The sequence below is a fragment of the Pygocentrus nattereri genome, chromosome 20 (genome assembly GCF_015220715.1).
Source record: "Pygocentrus nattereri isolate fPygNat1 chromosome 20, fPygNat1.pri, whole genome shotgun sequence".
Lineage (NCBI taxonomy): Eukaryota > Metazoa > Chordata > Actinopteri > Characiformes > Serrasalmidae > Pygocentrus > Pygocentrus nattereri.
The window spans coordinates 25185745-25198641 of record NC_051230.1 but is presented as its reverse complement, the minus strand read 5'-3'; the positions used below and the strand labels follow the sequence as shown (position 1 = coordinate 25198641).

The 12897-nt window shown below is 39.0% G+C and overlaps 1 protein-coding gene across 1 annotated transcript in view; it reads right to left on the bottom strand.

Moving 5' to 3' along the window:
• si:dkey-119f1.1 (uncharacterized protein LOC557127 homolog) overlaps positions 1–12897 on the bottom strand; it is a 180014-nt gene that overhangs the window by 99488 nt on the left and 67629 nt on the right. The window contains exon 15 of the mRNA XM_017723665.2: positions 6058–6259. Coding sequence (XP_017579154.1) covers positions 6058–6259 — 202 coding nt within the window. The remainder of the gene's footprint in view (positions 1–6057; positions 6260–12897) is intronic.

Here is a 12897-nt window from a genome sequence, read left to right as displayed (position 1 = left end):
TTCAGAAGAAGGCAGCAAAGAAAAAGTGGGATAACCAGAGAGATGAAGGAAGTAGGCAGGAGTACTGTGAGGCTAGTCGCATAGCGGAAAAAATGGTGGCAAAGGCAAAGGCTCAGGCCTATGATGAGCTGTATGAGAGGCTGGACAGTAAAGAAGAAGTACAGGACTTGTATCGTTTGGCTAAACAGAGAGATAGAGCTGGAAAAGATGTACAGCAGGTTAGGCTGATAAAGGATAGAGAGGGAAATGTACTAGTGAGTGAACAGAGAGTGTTGAGTAGATGGAAGGAGTACTTTGAAGAACTAATGAATGAGGAAAACGAGAGAGAGGAGGAGGACAACGGGGGGAGAGATAGTGGATCAGGAAGTGCAGAGAATTAGTAAGGTGGAAGTGAGGGCAGCTTTAAAAAGGATGAAGAATGGAAAGGCAGTTGGTCCGGATGACATACCTGTGGAGGTATGGAGATGTTTAGGAGAGAAGGCAGTGGACTTTTAAACCAGGTTGTTTAACAAAATCCTGGAGAGTGAGAGGATGCCTGATGAGTGGAGAAGCAGTGTACTGGTCCCCATTTTTAAGAACAAGGGTGATGTGCAGAGCTGCAGTAACTACAGAGGTATAAAGTTGATGAGCCACACCATGAAGGTATGGGAAAGAGTTGTTGAAGCAAGGCTAAGGCAAGAGGTTCAGATCAGTGAGCAGCAGTTTGGTTTCATGCCCAGAAAGAGTACCACAGATGCAATTTTTGCGTTGAGAGTGTTGGTAGAGAAGTACAGAGAAGGTCAGAAGGAGCTACATTGTGTCTCTGTGGATCTAGAGAAGGCATATGATAGGGTGCCAAGAGAGGAACTGTGGTACTGTATGAGGAAGTTAGGTGTAGCTGAAAAGTATGTTAGGGTGGTGCAGGACATGTATGAGGATAGTGAGACAGTGGTGAGGTGTGCAGTTGGAGTGACAAATGGTTTCAAGGTGAAGGTAGGGTTACATCAGGGATCAGCTTTGAGCCCCTTCTTGTTTGCAATGGTGATGGACAGGTTGACAGATGAGGTCAGGCAGGAGGCTCCATGGACCATGATGTTTGCAGATGACATTGTAATCTGTGGTGAGAGTAGAGAGCAGGTGGAAGAGAATCTGGAGTGGTGGAGGTTTGCACTGGAGAGGAGAGGAACGAAGGTTAGTAGAGACAAGACGGAATACGTGTGTGAATGAGAGGGAGGCAGGTGGAAAGGTGAAGATGCAAGGAGTAAAAGTAACGGATGGAACTATTATGTCGCATGAGTAAATTACCCACACAGTGAGCAGCAACCGTTCCATGAGCTGGTCGATGGCAGCTCAGACACTATGTGTGATTCCCCCAGAGGAGCAGTCACCCTCCCCTGCCCAGGTCACAACAGGAACGGATTCACGGGAAGTTCACTTTATCTTGTTTGCATAATCATAGTTGCTTTGTTGTATGTTTTTGTTTTGTTCTTTCTACCCTGATCATTGTTGTTTCTACTATGATCATTTAAAACTACAAAGAGAATCGGTGGATCAGGCATATAGTGCTTCTTTTGAAATTGAGAAGAAAAATATAAATTCTTATTTATAAATCAGTCTATTTTAACCATGAAAAAATAATTGGAGAGGGTAGATATGTGATGGTAATAGGAATTATAGGAGGTACTAAAATAACATTGTTTAATCTATAAGCTCCAAATGAGGATTGTACACATTTAAGAATGTAGCAACTTTATTAGCAGATAAAGCAGTGATAACTTATTTGATAGGTGAGGACTTAAACTGTGTTTTGAGACAAAACATGGATAGACTCCCAGTAGAAATAGGACCTTTGTCCAAAAAAATCTACCTCTCTCCTGACAATGATGGGTGAATTGGGCTTGGTATATTTTTGATATATATATATATATATATATATATATATATATATATATATATATATATATATATATATACACACACACACACACACACACACACACACACACACACACACACACATATATATATATATATATATATATATATATATATATATACACATTCTAGGGAAAATGACTTTACCTTTATGTCACAGATGCATGGAGCTATTCAAGATTGGACATGTTTTTTAAATGTCTGAAACAGACATATACAGAGCTAGTGAGTGTAAAATAGAAATCATCACCATGATATATCAGACCATGCCCCTTGTCACCTTAAAGATAAAGTTAGGTTCAAGCAAACAGTTTAAATACTCTATACTTAATGTCTCGCTATTAAATGATGAAACAATCCAACAAGAAATGCATACATAGTATTTCATTAATAATCACGAGACTCCATCTACTCTCTGGGGCTAAAGTGATGATGAGAGGTAATATTATTGCTCTTTCTTCAAAAAAAAAAAAAAAAAAGAAGCAATGATCAGCTAAGCAGGTTTAATTGGAGAGGGAAATTAAGAGACTAGAGCTAAAGAGTCAACAGTCTAAACTGTATTGGACCAGTTCAAAGAAACTAGACAAAAATTGGATGACCTTTTAGCTTACAAAACAGAGGGAGCATTGTGATTTATACAAAGGAAGTATTATGAAATGGGCAAAAAAGCAATTGTGGTTGTTAGCTTTTCAGCTGCATTAAGCCCAATTCAATAGAATGGTGCACAAGATATGATGTCGAGATACTGATCAGCTGCTTACCCAACCAAAAGATATTGCAGAGGCTTTGATGAGTTAACCCCAGTTTTATGTAGAATATATAACTACGCCCTGACGGAGGAAGATCTGCCTGGATCATGGCTATAATAAGTGTTATTCCAAAAAAATAAAGACTCAACTCAGTGTACATCTTGTCACCCAGTTAGCTGAATCTTAAAAGGTTTCATTTGTAATCAACAAGGAAATGATAATATTAGAAGAGCCTTGAACCTACAATCAGTAGCAGCCAAGAGAGAGATACCAAGCTTCTCAGCTTGGATGCTGAGAAAGCATTTGATAGGGTCAGCTGGACCTTCCTGGTACTGACCTTCAGCTACATGAGCTTTAACGAAACGTTTGTTAACTGTATTAAAATATTTTATAAAAACTCTACATCTAGAGTAAGGGTAAATGGACATTGCTCAGAGTTTTTACCCTGGAACATGGCACACGACGGGAGATGCACCGACACCCTCCCTATTTGCACTGTGCATTGAACAATTGGCTGAATTAATAAGAATCAAACCACTCATACAAGGAATAACCGATTAAGGAAATGGTCAACACAAATTGGCTCTCTTTGCAGATCATATATTATTCTTCTTAGGAAATCCTGTTCCTTCTATACCCGCCCTCCTACATAGCCTTGTGAATACAGTGCAGTGTCAGGATATAAGGTCAATAAAAATAAATCTGATGCCTTGATGACAGCTGGAGAATGGCCTTCCCAACTAGATAATTTAGCATCTTTTAGAATGTCTAAATAGGGATTTAGATATCTTGGTATTGTTCAAACACCCTAAACACAACTATTCTCTAATAAAAAAAGATCAAAATGGATGGGATACACTACCCCCATCACTTTTTGGCAGGATAGAGTCAGTAAAAATGAATATTTTACCAAGACTTCTACTCTTATTTCAATACCTGTTTTAATACAACAGTCTACATTCAAACTACTAAGAAATTGGATATCAAAATTTATTTGGCAAAACAGGAGACCAAGAATCTATCTGAAAGTGTTAATGTCCTCTAAAGAGAAAGGAGGTCTGAGTTTACCCAACCTACATTTCTATTGGGCTCTACTATTGGGCAGCCCAGCTTCGAGTAGAGGTGGCATGGATGGCCAATGATTTAGAGAATAGATGGATTCTTTATCAGGAATACCATTATCCACTTTTCCATTATTAAATCAACAATCATGGGAAAAAAATTAAATAAATAATGTATGGATTAAATGCATATAGAAGGTGTTGGCTTCAGTCCAAAAACAGTTAAAGGGAGCTATAGTTTTGTCTCGGGTGATGCCCATAATAGGAAATATGGGATAATGTATATAAAAAATGGGCTGAGAAGGGGCTGAAAACAATTAACCAGTTGTTTGATGGGAATATATTTAAATATTTCTCACAACTCCAGGACAAGTTTGCTCTACTATCAAGTCAATTATTCAGGTATTTACAAATTAGACATTATATCAGAAAAAACACAAATTGGGATATTATTAAAAAAGACAACCAAACAATATAGAAATCAATTTTATAAATTTGTCTGCACATATATAAAAACTAACGATTGACCATCAAAACAACACTTTACATATCAAAGGACAATGAGAATTGGAACTGAATACAGTAGAGGAGGATGAAGTTTGGGAAACTGTATGTTTCAAATGTCACGGGGAGGTTCGGAACCAGCTATGGAAAGAATTTAACTGTACGGTTAAAATTAGGTATTTCAGGACCTCACTAGTTGCATGAGCTTTTTAAAAAAATCCTACCAACATATTCTGGAGAAACTGTGGTATGGTTGGTGATCATACTCATGTTTTGGGACTGTCCAAAATGAAGACATTCTGGAAACATATTAAAGAGGAGTTGGAGAAAATCCTAGATGTTCATAATCCCATGGACATATTACTGTTCTTGTTTAAAGTGTGACTTGAGCACATGTTAACCAGTGACCAGCGTTACATACTGCATGTTTTGTTGATGGTTGCAAGAAAATTAAGTACAGTTAATTGGATGAAGCCTAATCCTGCAACGATTTTTCAACGGCTACAAAAAGTCAAGCATGTTTATATGATGGAACACAGGATAGCCCAACTACAACTAAAACTAAATATTTTTATAAGAAGAGATGGAATGGAAACCTGCTATTGTTTACCTTAGTTATAATATGTGTCACTATGTGTATGGAGGTACAGAATGTGTGGATATGCATGTGTGTTTATGTTCTGTCCCTGCAATATGTATGTTAAGTGAAGCCCAAATCGCAAGGTGACTTGTGTTAATTGCCAGTCAATGTGTGTTAACGGCAATAAAGTAAAATAAAAAATAATTTGTTGTGTTGTAAACATTGTGAAATCTAATTACTGTGGAAAATAACTGTGACGCTTATGTCCATTCACTGTTCCAAAGATTTGTTTGCGTGAATTTTTTTTCTTATTAAAATGGTGGTTCTGTTCAGTGTCAGACTTGTACTATGTGTTATGCTTAACCAATGAGCAGTAAATAATAGACTAAACCACATAAAAATGCTAGTGTAAATGCACACAAGACACATCTAAAGAAGCAAATCCAATCAGTCACTTCAGGAGGTTTGAGCATTTGAGCCAAATATGTACACACACCCAACTACCAAACCACACTCAGCACAACCAAAAATCCTTCCATGCAGTACATCACTGAGCGTGTGAGCCGTATCTGTGAAGAAGATAATCGGAGGACGCACATGGCTGTGGCTAGGATGAAATTAAATGCTTAACAGCAATATGGACAGACACTATTGTGCAAAATAAACTCTGGATGAAAAGGGTGAATGGATAAACAACTGGTAATTGGTTGTCGCATAACGACATTTGCATATTCTGTCCCACACATCAAAATGTGGCTAATCTTGTCAGGATACACTCCAGATACTAGTCACATGAAGTAACCAGATGTTTTTGCACCATTTCCTGCAAGCAGCATGCCACCAGAAGCACATACAATTTATCTAAATGGAAGAGGGGACTTGGGGAAAAGGAATTCACCTCCAGTAGCAGTTATCCTCACTTTGAAGTTCTTATAGATAAATTCACAAATTTTGAAAATGTGAACCAAAAAAAAAAAAAAAACAAAACAAAACAAAAAACTAGAGGACAGACTCTAAGCATACCTATGCATATAGAAACACTGAACTAATTGTACTGCAGCATGGTAAAGTAATTGGCAAGCCAATTTAAAGTAACCGGTAATTCGCCTAGAATTGCTTCCATAAACTGGATTGGTTTTATTTAGCATGTAACCTGTCTCCCCTGTGTAATTGTCTTTAAAATTGTGATTTAGTAATTTTTCATGTAGCACTTCCGTTATTTTTCCCATCCGCACAATGGTGTGGTTACCTGTGGCTGATGTTGTAGGGTGCGTCAGTAAATTCAGTGACAATAATTTGAGGTCTTTGTCCATGAGGAAAGCTTTGAATCATGAGAGCCTGTAGTACTTTCTCATCCATGTAGTTATCACAGCAGAAAGCCAACATCAGGGACTTCAGACAGCTCTCCACAGCAAGACCCAAGTCTGCATCCCTCAAGCGGATACAGAATCCTACAAACATTGAAGAGCAAGTGTCAAAGGCCTTCAAGGGAAAATTTGCTCATCACACACACTGAATGGTCAATAACCTTAAGCGTGATAACATACACAGTTTCTGTTCACATCAATCCTACGCAGGATTGAAGAGGTTAAAAGAACTTGGCTTACTTTACAGAAAACATCTTAAAACACAATGTAATCATGACTGGGTATAAAGGGAAGTGTTTCTGAGCAAGGATGGGTTCAGGTTCACCACACGCCAAACACATATTAGCAAACAGAACAACTGTTTATGAAAAATGTTCTTCAACAAGCATTTACAAGGATTTTAGGTATCTCACCTGCTTCAGTGCATAATATCAAAAGATTCAATCTGGAAAACTCCCTGTGTGTATAAAGCAAGGTCAAAAACCACAATTGATTGCCAAATACCTTTAATCCCTCACACGGAGCTGCACTAAAAACTGGCATACTTCTGTAATGGATATCACTGCAAGTGCTTGGGAACACTTTAGCATAGAGCTGTCAGTAAACAGCATTTGTCACTGCATCCACAAAGTGGATTTGTCATTTATCACTGCATCCACAAATCTACTTTGCACAGAGGAAGCCATTTGTCAACAACATCCATAAATGCAACCGCCTTTTCTGGGCTCGTGCTAATCTCCAAATAGACTGATGTAGAGTGGGACTATGTAGTGTGGTCTGATGAACCAACATTACAGATTGTTTATGGAAATAATGGATGTTGCATTCTCTATGTCAAAGAAGTAAAGAATCATGTAAATTGTTACTGGTGTAAAGTTCTGAAGCCTGGTTCTGTATGAGGTATGGGGGTGTGTTGGTAGGTAACTTGCACATCTGTGGAAGCACCATTAACAATCAAAGGTATATACATATTTGGGTATCTATTTCAGGGACATCCATGCTTATCTCAACATGACAACACCAAGAAATATTCTGCACGTGTTACAGCAGCATGCTACTGAAAATGTGTGGTGCAAAATACAACAACAAGGCCCCATATAGTTGCACAGCTGGATACTTGGCATCCTATTTAAAATTATCATATATTTAGGAAAAACCACAAAGTTTCTATAGTAAAACCACAAATATTTTGTTTTAGTACTGCTTTCAATTTAATACAAGTGAAACTCAATTTACTAATCGTGATTTTGTTTTTTGTTTTTTTTTTTGTTTTTTTTTTTAGCATGTCACATGATTTCTCAAATTTTTAGAAATTGGGAAGGTAAATATAAAATACTGAAAATAAAGATCAAGACTTAAGCATAATGGCCATGTTCACCAGTCACCATATATTAATAAATAATATGATCAAAATAATAAAGTATGTTCCTATTTTCCACATTTTTCTTGTACTTCATTCCCCACCCATCCTAAAGTGTCATGATTATATCCCAGCATTCCAATCATTTTATTCCTTAGAAATAAACAGGTTGTTTGTTACATACAGTGGGTTGCAAAAGTATTCAGCCCCCTTGAACTTTTCAACCTTTTGCCACATTTCAGGCTTCAAACATAAAGATATGAAATTGACATTTTTTGTGAAGAGTCAACAACAAGTGGGACACAATCGTGAAGTGTAACGAAATTTGTTGGATATTTTAAACTTTTTTTAGAAATAAAAAACTGAAAAGTGGGGCGTGCAATATTATTCAGCCCCCTTGCTTTAATACTTTGTAGCGCCACCTTTTGCTGTGATTACAGCTGCAAGTGGCTTGGGGTACGTCTGTCAGTCTTGCACATCGAGAGACTGAAATTTTTGCCCATTCTTCCTTGCAAAACAGCTCGAGCTCAGTGAAGTTGGATGGAGAGCGTTTGTGAACAGCAGTTTTCAGCTCTTTCCACAGATTCTCGATTGGATTCAGGTCTGGACTTTGACTTGGCCATTCTAACACCTGGATACGTTTATTTGTGAACCATTCCATTGTAGATGTTGCTTTATGTTTTGGATCATTGTCTTGTTGGAAGATAAATCTCCGTCCCAGTCTCAGGTCTTTTGCAGACTCCAACAGGTTTTCTTCCAGAATGGTCCTGTATTTGGCTCCATCCATCTTCCCATCAATATTAACCATCTTCCCTGTCCCTGCTGAAGAAATGATGCTGCCACCACCATGTTTGACAGTGGGGATGGTGTGTTCAGGGTGATGAGCTGTATTGCTTTTACGCCAAACATAAGTTCGATTTTGGTTTCATCTGACCAGAGCACCTTCTTCCACATGTTTGGTGTGTCTCCCAGGTGGCTTGTGGCAAACATTAAATGAGACTTTTTATGGATATCTTTGAGAAATGGCTTTTTCTTGCCACTCTTCCATAAAGCCCAGATTTGTGCAGTGTACCACTGATCGTTGTCCTATGGACAAAGTCTCCCACCTCAGCTGTAGATCTCTGCAGTTCATCCAGAGTGATCATGGGCCTCTTGGCTGCATCTATGATCAGTCTTCTCCTTGTTTGAGCTGAAAGTTTAGAGGGACGGCCGGGTCTTGGTAGATTTGCAGTGGTCTGATGCTCCTTCCATTTCAATATGATCGCTTGCACAGTGCTCCTTGAGATGTTTAAAGCTTGGGAAATCTTTTTCTATCCAAATCCGGCTTTAAACCTCTCCACAACAGTATCTCGGACCTGCCTGGTGTGTTCCTTGGTCTTCATGATGCTCTCTGCGCTTTAAACAGAACTCTGAGACTATCACAGAGCAGGTGCATTTATACGGAGACTTGATTACACACAGGTGGATTCTATTTATCATCATCAGTCATTTAGGTCAACATTGGATCATTCAGAGATCCTCACTGAACTTCTGGAGTGAGTTTGCTGCACTGAAAGTAAAGGGGCCGAATAATATTGCACGCCCCACTTTTCAGTTTTTTATTTCTAAAAAAAGTTTAAAATATCCAATAAATTTCGTTCCACTTCACAATTGTGTCCCACTTGTTGTTGAATCTTCACAAAAAATTACAATTTCATATCTTTATGTTTGAAGCCTGAAATGTGGCAAAAGGTTGAAAAGTTCAAGGGGGCTGAATACTTTTGCAACCCACTGTAAATATCTGGATGTTGACAATGTTTTGTTATTATAGCCGTATTCCACAGAATAAAATTATTTAAATTAAATAATAAATATATAATTTTAAATCCAATGTGCCAAAATTGTCTAAACATTTTGCCAAAATATTTATGCTCATGACTATATCAGAATCAGAATCAGATTCCTTTATTGATCCCAGAGGGAAATTGCAGAATATAAATGCCTGACTGACTGCCACATACTGCAACTCAAAAATGCAGACTAGGCTGAGATGTGGAACAAAAGTTCAGACTGAAAGGGGATACTGGACAGAAAAATTAACTTCAGAAACTTCTTCCGGACGTCTGAATCCTTTGGAAAGTAGCAAAAATGCATACTTCTTGAACTGAGTGCACAGAAGTGGTGTCACTATCTTGAACTGATTGAGTGATTTAGGCTGGTGACGTAAGCAATTCTGTTTCTTATACACTGTTTGCACAGGTAATACTCAAAACAGGGCTCTTGGCAGCAATTGACTCATGATCAACAGCAGACTCAATAGCAATTGTCCAGTGTCAAATTGGGCTCAAGAAGTAACCTCTCTCTGATACGAGGAATGGAGATATTTTTAATAAACTGGTCACAAAACATTTCATCTTATCTCCAAAATGGCAACTCACATAAAGCAGCAATATACTGCACACCAGTCTCATGTGGAGCTTGAATGTATTTTTGGAATTTGTGCCGTTCTACAACAACATTAGTTACAAGGATAAAGTGCCTTTTTAGTGCTGTTACTATGTTCCCGTGTCAGGTAGAGAGTAAAAAAAAAATCCACGTTCTTTTCCAAGGCTTGTAAGCAGTATGGCCCTTTTCCCGGCATCTGACCAAGATTTCCCTGTTGCATGAACTGCTAATAATTTTCAAATATCTTCCTTATCTATCTATCTATCCTTGTCTGAAACTGTACAGCAAGACTCCCATGACAAGGCAAAAAAAAGGAGCAGAGCAGGAGCATTAACAGTCATCTTACACAAAAAAAATCCTTGTCACCAATTTGTTATACAAGGTCTACATAAAATAAGACAGGTAACAGTGCGAAACATAATATCGACTTGCTTGCTCACATGTACACACAATTCTTCTTCAGATACATAACCAAATTTCAATCAACTCAGGGCGTGTCATAGTGACACCTGGTGAACGAATGCAGGAACTATAGTCTAAAACTGTAGTACAATAAACACAACATTTGCACTCTGTTCACCACATATTATTTGAGCGTGTTCTAGAACTGTCTAAATACTGTTAAGTTTCTCTGACAAGATGAAGTTCCTCAGTTTTTCAATATGACACTAGCAAGATCAAACAAGATTTTCTGTCCTTTCTCGCCAACCCTCCAGACCAGATTGACCATGGTGGAGGCACTTGCATGTGCCATTCACACTCATGCTGTGCTTAAAGCTACATCTGGATGTGTTATTCACCCTAATGTTGTACTAGAAAGTCTCACCTACATGTGCCACTCACCCTCCTGTTGTGTACAATATTTTCTAACTTGTTCACATTAACACTCATAGCCAACACTCAAAATACTTACCTCAATTATTCATAAATCTTTGTTAGACTTTGTTTATATTAGTCAAATGGCTTTCACTGGTTAATCTGAATGCTTTTCTTTAGGCTCATTTAATCTTTTAATTTATAACTCCCATAACTCCCACTGAATCTAACTCTGTTATTCTATGTCAACCAGAAGAGATATTCTCTTGAGCTCTCTTCCTAATGCTCTTAGCAAGTGTTTTTTGCAACTGTCATTCCCTAAACTGCATTTTAATTGAACTGAACATTGTCTCTGGTAGTCAGACAATGGCTTGTTGTGCCAGTTGTGATGACCACGTGCCATGCCCCTGCATGGCTACTTCTGAAAGTCTCTCAGTGGTGGTCATACATATTGTATGTGAGAAGAGCAGCACAAGAATTTATTAAATTGTACTAAAGTGAGTACAGAAAATTTTGAAAATCTTTTGATGCATGCAGCTGGGTGCATGTGGAATGTTGTATAGATTTAACCAATGAACTTACAAAGTAATTCATATCTGCTACTGCTAATGAGCCCCTAGCTTTGCTGTCCAGCGATGCAGATGCAGCCATATAGTAATGCTTACTTGAGAAATTATGGAGTGTCTGCTGTTCTTAAGTGAGATTCTTGCCTAAAGGCATTGTCTATGTGCTCTCTGCTCAGGAGATCCAAGCACGCTGTATGTTTTATCTGGTCATTCAGCCCATTTGCTTTCCAGCTGTTTTCATGTAAACTACTCATGCTGTCTAACAATAGCTAACACAAGTTGCAGTACAGTCGAGATCAGAAGAATAAAAATTAAATACACATTAGACAATGCAACCATGAAACCAGCCATTAGGGGTGTACTTTGTGTACTTCTGGTGCCGGTGCCAAGCCCAGATAAATAGTGAGGGTTGCGTCAGGAAGGGCAAAACGGCATAAAACCCGGTCGAGGCCCGGGTTAACAACAACCGCCCCTCCAGTGCTGTTGACCAGCAGGGTGCCGGTGGAAATTGGACTACTGTAGGTCGAAGACCATCAAAGAGGAGAGGAGGAAGGCGGGTTAGAAGGCAGCGAGAGAGAAGGAAAGGCAGGAGTGTGGAGGTTAGAGTAGGGACTCTGAACATAGGGACAATGACTGGTAAAGGCAGAGAGCTTGCAGACATGATTGAGAGAAGGAAGGTAGATATTCTGTGTGTCCAGGAGGCGAGATGGAAAGGAAGCAAGGCCAGGAATATTGGAGGTGGATTCAAACTTTTCTATCATGGTGTAGAGAGGAAGAGAAATGGAGTAGGGATAATCCTAAAGGAGCAGCTTGGGAAAAGTGTTCTGCATGTAAAGAGAGTGTCAGACAGGATCATAAGCCTGAAGTTGGAGGTTGATGGCGTGATTTTGAATGTGGTCAGTTCATATGCACCACAGGTTGATTGTCAGTTAGAGGAGAAAGAGGAATTTTGGAGTAAGATGGATGAAGTGGTAGATGGTGTCCCTAGAGAGGAGAGGTTGGTGATTGGTGCAGACTTCAATGGACATGTTGGTGAAGGAAACAGAGAGGATGAAGAGGTGCTGGGTATGTATGGTGTGAAAGACAGAAATGCAGAAGGTCAGATGGTTGTAGATTTTGCAAGGAGAATGGAAATGGCTGTGTTGAACACGTATTTTCAGAAGAGGGAAGAACACAGGGTGACAAGAGTGGAGGGAGGTGCACACAGGTGGATTATATCCTTAGCAGGAGATGCCACCTAAAGGAGATTGGAGATTGTAAAGTGGTACCAGGGGAAAGTGTAGCAAGGCAGCATAGGGTGGTTGTCTGTAGAATGAGATTAGAAACAAAGAAGAGGAAGAGAGTGAAGACAGAGCCAAAGATTAGATGGTGGAAGCTGAAGGAGAAGGATGGTTGCAGGCAGTTCAGGGAAAAATTGCAACAGGCCCTTGGAGGCAGTGAGAAGCTACCTGAGGACTGGGAAACTACAGCTAAGGTGGTGAGAGAAACTGGCAAAAATGTGTTGGGTGTTTCGTCTGGTCAGAGGAAAGAACACAAGGAAAGCTGGTGGTGGAATG